This window comes from Eptesicus fuscus, chromosome 2 (assembly GCF_027574615.1).
Source record: "Eptesicus fuscus isolate TK198812 chromosome 2, DD_ASM_mEF_20220401, whole genome shotgun sequence".
Taxonomy (NCBI): domain Eukaryota; kingdom Metazoa; phylum Chordata; class Mammalia; order Chiroptera; family Vespertilionidae; genus Eptesicus; species Eptesicus fuscus.
Window position 1 is genome coordinate 73,364,607 of NC_072474.1, and position 15,632 is coordinate 73,380,238.

At 36.9% G+C, this 15,632-nt stretch overlaps 1 protein-coding gene across 8 annotated transcripts in view; it reads right to left on the reverse strand.

Moving 5' to 3' along the window:
• The window catches only part of RUFY3 (RUN and FYVE domain containing 3), a 77,434-nt gene that overhangs the window by 5,912 nt on the left and 55,890 nt on the right, over positions 1-15,632 (reverse strand). For 5 of the 8 annotated variants that reach the window (XM_054728524.1, XM_054728516.1, XM_054728514.1 and 2 more), the window contains exons 7-14: positions 14,583-14,648; positions 12,983-13,052; positions 10,194-10,286; positions 8,848-8,931; positions 7,041-7,208; positions 6,479-6,576; positions 2,076-2,195; positions 999-1,098 (exon numbers count right to left, since the gene is read on the reverse strand). In XM_054728524.1, the coding sequence (XP_054584499.1) occupies positions 999-1,098; positions 2,076-2,195; positions 6,479-6,576; positions 7,041-7,208; positions 8,848-8,931; positions 10,194-10,286; positions 12,983-13,052; positions 14,583-14,648 (799 nt within the window). Of the gene's footprint in view, positions 1-998; positions 1,099-2,075; positions 2,216-4,167; positions 4,652-6,478; positions 6,577-7,040; positions 7,209-8,847; positions 8,932-10,193; positions 10,287-12,982; positions 13,053-14,582; positions 14,649-15,632 lie in introns of those variants that run through there. The other 3 variants (XM_054728530.1, XM_054728529.1, XM_054728525.1) reach the window with 2 other exon arrangements.

A 15,632-nucleotide genomic window follows, 5' to 3' on the forward strand; every position in this document is an offset into this window, starting at 1 on the left:
CCCTGTGGGGAACCCTACTGCAGGGCAATTCATGATTGAGAAACCCAAGGCATCCCTGCAAAACCAGATAAGATAGTCCAAGATTTTGGTAAATCTCTGTAAGCCCTTATAAGTACATTTGATGTTTGCTAAACTAAAATAATACAGACAGCAGGCTACACAGTGGTACTCTGCATACTGTAAATTAGTTGTAATGAGTACTGTGTAATAAATTTCCATTTATCATTCTTTTCTCCTCTCCAGCAAATTAGCAGCACACTCTCTAGAAATTTTAAATAAGCTTATAAATTTGTCCTGCTTTGTTATATATAAATGTACAAAGAAGGTAATTTGCTCCCTCTGTCTTCAACAGAAAAAGTATTTCATGTTTTTCTAATTTTATTTTTTGAAGAGGCTGGATCTTGTTTTCCACGTCCCAGAGACGATCTTACCCAACTGTAGCTCCCTCCCCACTACAGGAGCTGGAGGTCTCTCTCCTGAGACTGTTCTGTAGAAACTTCTACTTCTGCTCTTTAAACCACTTTACATTACTGTCCTTTCCCCAAGCCTAGTTCTATCTTTTTCTAATTTTCCCTAAAGAAGTGAGTACCTTGAGTATGATAAAACTAAAATCCTCATGATTTTGAAAATGTCTACAGAAGCAAATCCACATTTAAGACAATTCTGTTAAAGGAATTCTATTAAAAATATTAGCTAGCAGAAGTCCAAGAAACACTTATTTTTGTTAAGATACCAAAAGAATCTTACTTGACAGATTAAAAAGGTTGACAGGGCCACAGGAAAGTATGGTTACTCATCCCCTTTACCAAATGAAATCAAGTGAGAGTGCCTCAGAGATAGATCCAGAATAAAGCTCTCATGTGTTCACTCAGCTCTAGCCTGCTAGCTACATGCTCAAGACCACAGCAATTAGCACGTGTTCCATGAGAGGGAACTGTCCAGCCCATCAAGGTCGTCTCTAAGTATTAAATAAATGAGAAAGGGAGAAACATTATTACCATTTTGGGTTCTGGCTTCTGGGAACTCTTTCCTGGGATGCTCCTGCTGTTCTTTAACCTTCTTTCTCTTTCCTGTTTTAGTTCTAACTCAAGCTGGTTCCTGGGATAGGTGGGAGAGGAAAAGGATGAACATTTGGAGTTCGAACTCATTCTAAAAATAATCCCAAACCCTTTTCTTAAAGCTTAATAATAAAATTTTAATACTTGATTAATAAAAAGTTACCCTATATATATATGGACTAGGTTTAGGATCTCCCAGTGCCTGAGGTTCCCCACTCTGAATGTCAGTATTTAATATGAACTCTTAACGAAGAGTTGTGGTCAACTGAATGACAATTAGTAGGATTTACTATAACTGAAAGACAGTATTTATAAATTTTCAGCAGATTCAGTATGAAAGCACTGACATTGAAGTCCCATTTCATATGAACGAACTGTCTCTTCCTACAGTTATCGGAGTCAATCCCAGCTACACCTTCAACCACGTGTCCTTAGCAGCTTTGTGCATTTCTATCCAACACTCAAGTTCTATTTGAAGTCAGTGATTTTAGCACAGAAACGAGCCTCTGAGAGGTAATATGGAAAAGTGAGTTGAGGGCTTGGAGTCAGTGAGAGACAGGCTTTTTAATTAGAATGTCGCACTTATTAGCTTAATTGTGTGAATCTGGACAAATTTAACGCCTCTAAGCTTTAATTTCATCTGAAAGCGGGGGTAATAAGATCACCTACTAATAGGCTTGATGGGGAGAAGTTAAGAGAGAATGCATGTGAAGTGCTCAGTGAAGTATTTGGCACACAGTAAGAATTCAGAAAATGCTGTTATTATTAGTGTTATGTTGGCTATTAATTCTCTTACTCTTTCCTGTATATCTGGGACCTTGGGTTGTAACTTCCTAATTCTTTGAACACAAGATTGTGGGAATGCTGAGGTATGTGAAGCTTTCTGAGTTCTAATACCAGAGAAAGGGCACTGCAGAGACAGAACGGAGATGGCTGGGTCACGAGACCCCTTTCTCTCACAGTCCAGCCTTAGAATTACCCACAACCACCCTGTCGGTTGCAGCGCCCTCTCTTCACCGCTGCCTGGTGAGCTCCTCCACTTCCAGCTGCAGGCTGTTGATCTTGTCTCCGAAGTCCTGCTTGAAGAGCCTGTTGTCCAGTTCAGCAGACTGGCGGCCTCGCTCGGCCTGGCGCAATCTGGATGTGAGCCACATGAACTTGTGATAAAAAACAAAAGCCACGGTGGGGAGGAAGACCAAGTTCACAGCACAACATAAAACAACCCAAGGAAGAAGGCATGGAGAGACAGAGAGAAGACAAAAAATTCTGTAGGACACAGGGGAAGAAATTATGGGGGGAAAAGATGGAGAAGAAACAAATTCTAAAGAAAAGCAAGATGAAGGTGAACCAGGCAGGAGAAAAGTGATTTTCCATTTTTTTTTTTTATTCTAGTACTACAGTTTACAGCCATTAGATGATGAACAACAAAACACCACTTTTTAGAAAATCCATATCCAAAGCCAACCTCAAGCACACAGTAATTAAAGTTAAATCCACTTTTTTTAAATTTCCTAATTGGTTTGGTACTTTTTATTTCTGTTTTATACACATAACTGGAACTTGCAAATGGGAAACTACCTTCTTATATATGGAACTGGAACATTTTCCTGTTCCTTCCCCTAATCCACAAATTGTATTAAATCATTGGACATTATATATCAACCCTTCCCCAGACTTTGAGGATATTATATAAGGAGAAGCCTTTGTTAGAATTTGGCCATCTCTTCCCTTTTCTATTCCTGCCAAGTGGTGTGCAATTGGATAAGCAATTCAGCCCTGGGCCTGCTCAGAATTCCTGACCAGATTCTCTGGGAGATTCTGATGAATGTGTTCTTCCATATATTCTGTAACTCTGCACCTATAAAGAAGCATGTTCTAAGAGGTGAAATATCCAGAGCTCTATAAAATAGAATTTGGAAGCATGCTATGTGTAGTCTCTAAAAATTTTTTATTTTGGTGTTTGGGTACTCCTAAATGCTCATAGAAAAGGCAATTTACCACAAAAGTTTGATGAAGATAAAAATAGGTGTAAAATTATAAGAAATAAAAGGAGTTGAAGAGCACAGGATCTTCCATGAGGTTGCTCATGTGCTCTTTGATTTGACTTTGGTTCAAGTCTACAAGGACCTGTAAAAGCATACATGAAATCTAGCTTACTCTTTTAATTCTGTTTTTTTTTTCAGGAAGGTATGAATTTCAGGAGCAGGAAGCAAAGGGATTATTTTTGTCCCAACCTAAGCAGCTGAAATGCTGCAAATAATAACAGGATGAAAATAGAGAAAAAAACATTTGCCATGACTTTTTGAAGGGATAAAGGCCTGTCCCCCAAAATTCAAAAGCCATTAAAAAAAAATCACATTATTTATTGGATTATTTACAATGTGGAACCTAGAAAGGGTTAAATCTGTGGTCACTTAGAGAAATAAGCCCTGCTTATGATTGTTTGTGGACACCTATTGGGAATCTTTATTTTTAGACTAAATAATAAAGATTGTTTTTATTATTTATCTATTTCCTACTCTGGAATGATTTCCTAATAATTAGATTGTTAGCTTCCTAGAAACTTTGGCAAATCCTCATCTAAACAAAAAATAACAGAAACTCTTAGGAAAATGTTTCTAGCATGGAATGACAGGCAGGAAACCATCACTCGTGTCAATACCTGGTTGTCTTTACTCCAAAAGGAAAAGCAGGATTTAAAATATGTGTAGTGTATTTTTTCATAGGAGAGCAGTGTTTTTAATAAAATTGTTCTCTCTGAACTACCTAAAGAGGAAGTGGAATTGCAAGAAAATGGCAGAGGTAGAAGATGACAAATATTAGGAGGGTTTTCCCAAGCTTCCACATTATTATGTTATAAGTTACCTAATCGCTAATTTTATCTCTATGTACTTTATAGAAATGTAAGGATGCTGTTTTCCCACCCCCGAAGTCACTAAGGCAAAAAAGTTGCAAGCAATCTTGGTTACAGAGAATAGAATTGCAGTGAAATACTAAGACTTATCCTGGCTTGGGGATTAAATCTACATAACAAAAGTGAAAAGGGGTCAGGGCCTAAGAGACCCAGAACTACTTTAGAAGAGTCCAAGCCCATAGGTAGTCACCTGTAGTTCATTACATCGCAGTGGTAGACCAGGCTTGTTGATACAGACAACGCCTCTAGAATCTGATATTGTCAGGGACTGGGTTGTAAAACAGCAATGATATGTATACAAAGCTTCAATTCCCTAGGCTTCTTTTTTAAATGGAATATTTATTTATTGGTCAACTCAGAAGTAATTTCTCAAAGTTTATTTGGCAATTAATTGAGAACTTATACTAAATTTTCTAACTCTGGGGAGAAAATAAAGAAGAAAAAACACAGCCTATATATCAAATTGTTTCTTTTTAAAAGTCCAATAAATTCAATTTTTGGTGATGTTTTATATGAATCAGAGCCTAAATGTAATAGCTTTCAGATTTCTTCCTTCTACAATTCCGTTGTGATATCAGACTTGCAAGGTGACAAGCTGCAAAATGCCTACTGAGGTTTGGGGATCAATTTGTTTGCTGCACTATTTAAGGCCTTTGCCTGTTTCACCAAATCCTTTTCACTAAATTAATAAAATAAAAATAAAAATGGAGTGAAAGGGGAACGAGAAAATGAATAAACAGGAAAGAGAAAAATAGCAAGAGAATAAGTCAGCATAATACTTGAAGAGATGTCATTATTTTAATTTTGTCTGCTTTAAATGCCAATTCTAAAAACCACTGAAAACTAATTTTATACATTTCAGACACATAATTTATGAACTCTAAAACTGATTTGTTGAATCATAAACACATAATTGCTTATGAGCAAGCACTTAGATAACTTCCTGGATAGACGGATATCTTTTTATTTAAAATCAGCCAAACCAGAGGTTTCAAGCTTTTTTATTAATTTGCAAATAAATTTTTAGTTAATATTAATATTCAGTGCCATTCAGGACCCTACTGGTCAAGAATCATCTGAATAAAAGACCGCATCCATTCATCCATTCATTCATGTATCTACTAACTGAATGCCTTGTAAATGCAAGGCACTGTGACAGATCCAATGAGGGAACTTAAACAACTAGTTAACTAACCTTAAGGAGTTCACACTCTTACTAGAAGATACGATACATATATCAAGGGTATGAGGTAAGACAGGAATGAGAAGTGTTACAAGCATTATGGAGAGGTATGGAAATAAGGCCATGAGAGTTCCAAGGGCAGATTTGGCAGATTATTTTTATCTGGGAAGAAGTATTAGAGGAAGCTTTAGGAAAGTCACATTTGAACCTGAATGTAAAAAAATGTATCTGAAGAACAAGGAAGTGGGGAGAGGAAGGGCATTTCTAATTGGTGGAACTATTAGAAAAGATATGGATGAGAAAAATGGAAAGCATGTCCAGGGACCAGTCGGTAGTTTAGTTTTGCTCAAGTGCAAAGGTGATCAGTGGGGGTAAAGGTGACAACACAGGCTGGCAACAATGAATGACCGTGGCTGTCATGGCTCATTTGAGCTTGAAGTCTCAGCCACTTCTCTTGGTACCGGGAAGAAAACGGTATTTTCAAACCAAAAGCAAAACGAAAGAGTAGCATAGGGAGAGGATGTACTTTATGAATGGTGGGTACTGGTGGGAAATAGCTGGTCAGAGAATGAGAATGCAAGCCTGAAGGGCAGAGCTGGAGACAGATTTAAGGGCGTGAGGTGACAATGGAAGCTATAGGACTGTTCAGGAGGGAGGAGAGAAAGGGGTTACATTTATTAGAAGGGCCCTCAGTACCCCTATATCACCTGGCACCAAAGTAGTTAATGACTTTAGTGGTGAACAATAAATCACAAGCATATTTGAAAGCCCTTTCATCCTTGTTAAGTATCCCTCCCCTAACACATGGCATTGAAATGGGATTAAGTGGGAGGGTTAGAGTTCTGCTGTTCAAAATAGTCATAAAAGACTAATGTTTCTTATAAACGTTTTCAGCAACATCTTAGAAAACACAAAATTTTATCAGCTTTCTCTCTGCCAGCATGCTGATGTTAAGCTGGGAGAATTTAACATATTTTCTGCCCTAGCCGGCTTGGCTCAGTGGATAGAGCATCAGCCTGCGGACTGAAGGGTCCCAGGTTCGGTTCCGGCCAAGGGCACGTGCCTGGGTTGCAGGCTTGAGCCCCAGTGCCTGGGTTGCAGGCTTGAGCCCCATGCAGGAGGCAGCCAGTCAATGATTCTCTCTCATCATTGATGTTTCTATCTCTCTCTCCTTCTCCTTTACTCTCTGAAATCAATAAAGAAATACGTTAAAAAAAAAAACACAACAAAAAAAAAACCAAACATATTTTCTGTTTGCCAAATGCACAGTACGTTCTCTGCACTTCCAGCATGAGGCCCAAAGTGTTTCTAAAGAAACTTTACCTTTGTTCAAGTTGTTTAATGGTAGCAGCCATCTGATTGGTCTTCTCTTCCAAGCGACTGTTTAGTTCACTTTTCTGTTTTACTCCTAAGTCTGAACTCTGTTATGGAAAAGAATTATGAGTGATGTATATACAACATAAAATCCTGAAATAAATCTCACATGCCTTTTGAACCTAATGGTATGTGGGAAATAGAGAAATAGAAATGCTCATATACTTGGGAACCAGTTAATTCCCAAGTGTTGAAGAAACAAAAAGCAACGTTTAAAATTAATAGTGTTATATGCATCTTTGTCACAAAAATCAACACCAGAAGGTTCATCAATTTAGCATATTCCAGTATAAAAGCTCAGTTGGTACGTTAGACTGCAGAATAGAAATTATCTCACAATCTGAAAAGTGGCCATGGCGATGGTCAGATTCCTAAAGTGGTTTATGGGCAGCTAGCCTCAAAATGAGATGTGACTCTTTCTTCTGGTATTTAAAGTGTGATTCTAAACAAGAGGGGCAGAGGGAAGCCCTGGGAGTTTAGAGAGCAGTGAGTCGGTTCCTATTTCCCTTACCTGCAGCTTAAAGGCAAGTTCATGTTTGAGAGCCCTGAGGTCATCCAGCTGCTGCCGCAGACACACCAGGGCGTCCTGCTTCTCGCAGACGTCCTTCTCTAGCATCTTCATGGCCAACTCCATCTCCTGCCTCATGCTGATCTGGATCTCCAGTTCTTTCTCAACATCCTGCCCCAAAGGTAAAGGAAGTGCTTACTCTCTCATATCCATGCACAAACCAAAAAATTCCACAGGAAAAGGTTCACCAAACTCTCAGGTCTGACAAAATAGCTATAAGCTCTCATTCAATGCAGAGACACTAATGACAGGAATAATTAGGATAATTACAATAACATTTACTCAATAATTTACAAACCTAAAGAGCTCAGTAGGCCAAAGGTAGTGCTATTTAATACATCTAAAATACATACATACCTGAGGTACTTTATCATTATTAAGATAGACAACTGATGTCATGTCTTATTATATAAATATATATAAACATATACTGTATATTTATATACTGGTATAGTAGTCAGCACAAAATGAAGCAGTTGTAATTCTCTTCAATTTGGATGTTGCTGATATATTCAAGAGACCAAGAAATAAAAAATGATACTGTGGGTTCCCAGGGTAACATTCAATTACTGCGAATAGTCAATATGGCTAACTTAATTTTTATATTCACTTAACATGACCCTCTTTTTGTTCCAGTCATTGTTACTGTAACATTATTTGGATGATCAAAGCTATAAACACCTGAGGTTCTTCTGCATTCAGGCTATCCCAAGGCACAGGTAGGACCTTGCCTACTTGCTTGGTTTCTTTCCTTTTTTAACATTTATCTTATTGTGACATAAGGATGTGGAAAATTTTGTGTAAAATTTTTATCACATGCCACTTAATTGAGGCACTCCTCTAACATGGTTAGCATAACAGAAGTTGGATCAGACTGCTTCTTGTAGTAAAGTTGCCCATACATTATTTGAAGAAGCTTCCTTATGGAAAATATTTTGAGATCTAATTCACAAACACACAGGAGGAAAATGATAATTAGTTCAAGGATGTCTAAACAGTATTATTTTTTCAGAAAACCTGAAATTCTGTTTTATACACTATTAGTGTATAAAGCTCACTCCTTATTTTCAGCCTTTTCACTATTGCTAGAGATACTACTGGGGTGGTGGTGGTGGATTCTTTTGTTTGTCATACTATTTAAATTGCAGGAAGAATTAATATACTAATACCAGGGGTGTATTAATATACTAATACTTGGATAAAATGCAGTTCAAGAATATTACTCCTTATTATACATTCTCATATGTATTTTTTTATTTAAAAAATATTTTAAGACTAACACTGATGACGCATCTTTCTTTTTATGTATAAGAACAAGAATAAATTCAGAAGTAACAGCTAAAAATAAAAGAATACAATTCTACATTAATGGCTCTTAGTGATGAGGAGAAGAGCTGCCTCCTCCAAGAAGACACATCAGAATCTTCACAGGAGCGACGACTGAGGTGGGGAGGGGGGAGTACAGAGTTTATAAAGTAGTTACTTTATACCTAATGTTTTTGCAATACAAACTATAAAAGCAATAAAGATTGCCAAATCTTATTTGCAGTTGAGAATACTCAGGAAATGGACTGAGATAGCATTATAGGGAATATGGGTTAACAAGAGTGAGAAATAGTTTATAGGATGCACAAAAATGAATCAGAACACTACTGCTATTCCTGGCCTGGGTTTTAACCTGCTTTAAACCCCTAAGCAGGCTGTTACATTCTGCCATCTTCTGAACTATCAGAATGTAAATGAAGTTTACCAGTCGCAATTGTGTCTCCTCCTTTAAATGCTTTCTTGCTTCACTTAGTGCTTGCCCTTCTGAAGTTCTGTCTTGCTTAGGAGCCTTGAAATGATAAATAAAACAGTATGTTTTTAAGGATGAAGAATCTATACAGTTAGCTAACACCAGCACTCCTATTTATTAAGGGAAAATGATCATACCTAAGCAGATATAACAATGAATGAAGACAACAAAGAAATTGAAGAGGGTTAGTAACTTATAAATTCTTAAGCTGAGTTGAGGATTTCTTGCTATTTTGTTTAAAGTCTTTAGATAGTTTACCAAACCAAGTAGTAGAAGTCTTAAAAATCAGCCTCTAAAAACAAAACAGTATTCACTGTCAACTATGAATTGGGCCAAATGTTCAAATGGGAATATATTCCTTCTCCAGAGATCTTACATCTGGTATCTCTAACCATCCAGAGAGACCACAGCTAAAAATAAGGAAGTCATCAGAAAATTCTTCTGAGTGGTCACAGTCGTTTTCACAAAGCCCACGCATTAAAGTCAAAAGTTACTCTTAGAAAACAACTTTGGTCCTCACTCAGCCTAGTTACTCTTTAGGGACCATTTAAATAACAGGATGTCTGGGTTCCTAAGTCACAGTAGGTTAGAAGCAGAAGGATACAAGGGAACAGGAAGACCTTTCTAGAGGTAGCAATACTACCAGCAGTATGAAGAAATGCCAACAAAATCATAAAAGACAGAAAATTACACCCACAGTCATCTGGGAATATTTAGGTACAGGTGCTTAGAAGCTCTATCAACCTCAACAGTTCCCTAAAGTAGCACCACTATAATTTAGTGCAGAATTGCCAATGTGGATAGTTCTGATCTTCAGTCGTCAAAGAGCTAAACCTGTTACATTACATCCTCTACTTATAATTGTACAATATATAAAAGGCTTGTAAACTATCTGTTTAGACATATATAAAAACTTTGGTGCTTTAAGAAATTAAGTTATTTAGAAGGTTCATTTATAAAGAAACTCTTTCCCAGTGGTATCAGATAAACACTTCTTAAAAAACAGTAAAATGGTCTAAAATAATGGTACATTTAATATAGCAAATCTAACACTTAAACACAGCACACATCTTTAGTACATAAAAACAAGAAACTGAATTAGACTGTTTCAGATGTAGATGGCGGTGAAGCCAAGGAGCATCTGTAAAAGGAGCACCACCCTCCCCTAACCTTCACTGTTCCCCAGTTTTGCATGAAGCCACAGTAAACACAGTAGCTTCCAAACACTCCTCTAGAGGCTCCCCCACCAACACAATGACACTCTCTCCAGGAATATTTTATAAATTCAGTAAAAGATTAACCTTCCGATTGGACTCCAGTATGTAGGAGCTTTCCTCTTTAACCCGTTCCATTTCTTCTTGCAAGGTAATAATCCTGTTGTTTGCAACTGCAAGCTGTTGATAAAATTAGAAAAAAAATAATCTTTTATCTTTTATTAACCGGGATAGGAGAATTCATGATCTGCTAGGCCATGATTTTTCAGGATTAGCTATTCTTAGAGGGAAAGAAAGCTATCTATAACCCCATTAAAATGTCCTTATAAGGAACTTAGGAGAAATATTTGAAAGTAGCTTAGATTCAAATTTAAAATATCTCCTTTTGCTGCTTTTTGTGTAAACTTTATTTCAGTACCTAAATGTTAAGTTAATATCATTTACCTTAAGGGTGTCCTCATGGATAACTTATATTTAGTTACAACACCCATTTCTAAAGCATTTAAGAGGTCACCTTATGCCTTGGGACCCATCTTATGAATCCTCCATTAGACTTTTTACAAGAGTAAAGAAATGAGCTCCTAAGTTCTTGAAGATGACATTAAGCACTTAAGAGAGTTTTCATTTCAGCACCTAAAAAGATAAGGTAATGTGATTAGCAGAGTGCGGCTAAGGGGAAACACTGTTTTCCCATTCTGCAGGAGGGAAAAGTCCAGTGGGAACACTTTTTCCTTCTCTGTACCCACTGACCTGAATTCCCCACAGAGAAAGTGAAGGGGCCTAAATGAGGCTGGGAACGGAAATGGGCAGACTCCTCTTGGCCAGGCCTGGACCGCTTTTTATTATCTCTGCACAAGCAGTGGGGCAGGTTCTGTCTGGTTCCTGCTCTAATGCGTAAGGACAGGGGAGCTAGGCTCAGGCATGCTTTCTAAAGGCAAGTCTGGAAGCCCATTTCTCCGTCTGCTCCATGACCTGATGGAGCATGAAGAAGTAACTCTGGTCTAGAGCCAAGTGCATCCTCAGACAGCTTCTGCCAAGGTCTCAACATCATAGAAAATGTTAGGAGATGATGACTGCAGATCCAAATGGGCTTTCTAAATCAGCTGCACAACAGAGTGCATATTTATATACCTTCATCTGCTTAATTCTTCTCATTTTGTTATGTTGGCTCAGAACTCAGGAGGCGAAAAGTCTGCTTTTTTACTTTTAACACTCGTCCTCTTAAATCCAAAATAGATGGACATCAGAGAAGGCAGGCCTCATTAGCCTTCTCTGCTCTTTTCTAAGCCTACACAAAATGCTTACCTCTCTCTAAACATTCAAAGTGTCAAGAAGATAAATCTTATTGGTAAAATAATTAAGTCAATGAATAAATAAATTACTATATTTAGTAAAATAAATCTAGATCAGGAGGACAATCTTGTGACTGAGGGAATAAAATTAACAAGTATGTTTATACTAAGTGCCTGTGATGTGTCAGGCACTGGTCTAGGCCCTTATGTATTAAATCACTTAATTTGCACAAAAATCTTATTGTTATTATCATTCCCATTTTACAGATAAGTAAACCAAGGAATAGAGGCTTAAGTAATTGGCCCAGGATTAGAAAGCCAGAGTTGGGACATGAACCCAAGTAGTCTAGCTCTAGAGCACATGTTTAGTTGTTAGGCCACAGTGCCTCAACATAATAGCAGTAGAATCACAGTACAGAATTCCTGTGCAGAATATTTTGAAAGCCTTGTGGGATCAAATTCTAAAGGTCATATCCATAAATTAGAGTTTTAATATAATTTACAAATCTATACTAAAAAATGAAGCCCACAGAGCTGAGTAATAAGGAAGGTGTTATTTTTTAAAAAAATTAAAATTGTTGGGATAACATTGGTTCAAGAAACCATACAGGTTTCCTGTGTACAACTCAACAAAACATCATGTGCACACTGCATCCTGAATAAGAAAGGTGTTTTAAATTTGTAACAATGAAAATGTTTGTCCTGAAAAAAAAAATAGCATTTCCTAGCTACTATTTTAACTTGATTTTATTGAAATCATATTTACCCCACTGCAAAATAGTTAGAAACAGAGAAGATAAAAGTCTTTGCCCCCTGGAAAATTTTATTTAAGGTTTTTAAAAGAAACATGCAATGCCACTGGGAAAAAAAATGTAGCTTAGACTCTGGTAGGTTAGGGAAAAATATATTAATCAGAAGTGAAACATGAACTTATTTTTCTCTTTTTATTTTAGGGACTTTCCTAAAAGTTTTCACATATGTATTCTTATCTGATCTCTAGAGAGACTGTGAGGCTGAAAGAGGAAGTGTAAACACCCTCATCTGCTAGCGAGGGAACTGCGCCTTTGGAAGTCAAGTGACTGACTTGTGCAGCAGCACATGACATGTGGCACATCATGTAAGCAGGGGTCACTGGTCTTCTGACCAGGGCTCTTTGTGTTATCTACTCACCACCCATGGAGAAGTCCAGGCCCGTGAAGGTGGGAGCTGCCCATCTGGCACACATAAATCAATGCCTGGCACATACGAATCTTGGTCTAGCTCTAGCACTGAACATGTTGGTTGAATGAATAAATGGTGAATATCATGCTACATGCTAAACATTAACTCTAGGCTAGTTCAGACAAAACAAAAGAAAGCAAGATATTTGATCAGCCTAGGTTTTAGGCCAGTAGTCCAGCTGCACAACTGAGACTCCTGACATAAGCCAGCTGGCCATTCTTAGCCACAACAAAGAGTTATGTCCTACATTAGACATTATCTGAAAAGTCAAGTCCTTTATTTCCATGGCTCCAGAGAAATTACTTGCCACTAATGCACATTACTAAGTTCATAACTCAATCAAAGAATTTCCAAAACACTTACTTCCTCTGTCAGTTTAGTGTTGGATTTTTCTAGTGCATCCACTTTTGCTTGAAGGTTGTTTACAGTAGCACTATCAAGAGAAGAAAAAACATAATGGTTTCTTTTGAGAAACAGAACAATATCCTGTACTTCCTTTTAAACACCCATCACACTTATCATTCACTAGAGGCCTGGTGCACAAAATTCGTGCACGGGGGTGGGGGGTGGTGTCCCTCAGCCTGGCCTGCACCCTCTCCAATCTGGGACCCCTTGGGGGATATCTGACTGCCAGTTTAGTGGCATTAACTCCAGCCATTAGGGAAATCACACAGAATGCCCTTGACATACAAACTGTGGTTTTATGAGTTGTTTTAATAATAATGGCCATTCCTTTAAATATCTGTTTACATACAATACAGCTGGTACTATGTGAATTCAGGATGTTAATATCACAAAATCATAGAAAGTTGTGGAAATAACCTTGAATTGTCTAGTCCAAACTTTTATAAATATTGGAATTCCCTTTTCAAAGATTTTGAATGCTTTTTGTCCTAAGAAGCTTAACCAACTTTTGAGGCAACCCATTTTCTGTGAAAGGACTGGGGGACGCCGGTAGGGCTGAGGGGATGGGTGCCGCCATAGTTTGTGATGGTGTGATGGTCAATTTGCATATTCACTCTTTATTAGATAGGATTGTAATGTTCATGATTTTTTATAGATAGCTTACAAGAGGGGCTTCATCGTTGGCACTGAAGTTTGTGTTTAATAAGGACTGGTTGAATAGAATAAATACACTATACAGTAGACTTTAAGTTTTACTGATGTATAAGGTACCCCCCAAAATGTATACACACTTTATAGCTGATTGAGCAATGTTTCTTTCTTTTTAGATTTAACCCACAGGAATTAATAATTACTCAAAGTGTGTATATATTTTTTTGGAAACCCTGTATAACAATAGGTTGCATGAATTAAGTGCTTACCACACACCAAACACTCTTCTAAATGATTTTACTTGCATCATTTCATTTACTCTTTTCCACAACCCTGTGCGTTAGGTATCCCCAATTAAAGAGAGAAACTAAGGCATGAAAAGAGTAAATTAATAGTGTCATGCTTATATTTCACTGTCAGCTGTAACCATATCTTTGCTTGACTAAAATCTCCACAGTTCACACTCAAGTAACATAATTTCATTCAATGTTGTTTTGTTATAAGTTCATGAGATTCATGAGATGCTGTGGAACTTAACTCCTGTTTATATCAATTAGCATATGTTAAAACTGGTTTTGTTATACATTGTTTTGCTTAATGTCACAGAACCTATCAATGATGTTAAATGAGGACTTACCGTATGTCACATATTTAAGAGTCTTAACAATGTATGTATTTAACCACTAGAAGTATAATTACATACTAATCTTATTACTGCCTTTCACTAAAGGTCACCAAAACAATTAAATGTCATTTTTCCAGTGTCTAGCTAAATGGCTGGCAAGCAAGAATTCTACATACATTTGTTGAGTATTGTCTCAATTTATCCTCACTGCTCACCAGTTTACCCTTCCCTTCCCCTGTAACAAAACCCCCAGTAAAGTAATAATATTTATTCATTCTTTACTTCAGATGTCTGTTGAGTTCTTCTACATAGTTTTTCTGGTCCAGAATTGCAGTAATCTGGCCATCTCTGGAGGAAACAGGGGAAAGAGAGAGAAAATAGAAATAAAATAAATAATATTAGAAATATCAAGATTCCTCTTCCCCCAGTCTTTTCATAAAACATAGAAAGGAAATTGTGGCATAGATACTCAATCAGAAGACAGACCTGATGTATAATCCCCTCGACATCAAAAAGAAAGACTTGAAGATTAAAAAAATAAAAAAAGACACACAAAACTCCATATTAATAAAGCCCTTGTTATAGCTTACAAACATTAGTAACTTAGGTTATAGATATAACATTACAATCTGTCAGAGGTATTTAAAGAATAAACATTTTCTTCTCCCAGCTGACAGATTTTTTTTAGCTTCACTAGTTTTATAACAATTTTCCATTTGTTGTAGGAATTGAATTAAGCTTACTCTGGTGTAATAGTTGTTCTCAAAGGATATATATTTGCCTTTAATGTCATTTGAATTTCAAATGAATGGTATAAAAAGGTTTTCATAAAGATCAAGGGTTTATTATCACATGAAAAAATAAAGTGTGAAAAAGGGAGGTTTACTTCTCGAACCAACTAATCTATAACAGGCAAAATTAAACAGCCAGACTTTTCAACTGAAGGCAAAATCAAGGCCACAGATCTCTACAACTACTTACCAAGCCATATAATCTTACCTCAATGTCCAAGGTTTGAAAACTTCAAAATAATTATGCTTTCAACTGCTAAATTTATAAAGGGCATAAGGTGTGCTTTTGAATCTTTTAAAAAGCTTTTATTGTGAAATAATTGTAGATTTACAAGAGTTGTAAAAGTAGCACAGTTCCCATATACTCCCCCTTACTATTAACATTTTACATAACACCACGATGCATATTTAATATTGTAAATTTTAAGCAAACCGAGAATGTAATCCTTCTCGTCAAGAAAGACCACGTTTTCAAACACTATCTGAAGAGATGGAGCATTGGGCTCATCTTATAAAAATTTTAATTATGTTTTCCCCTGAA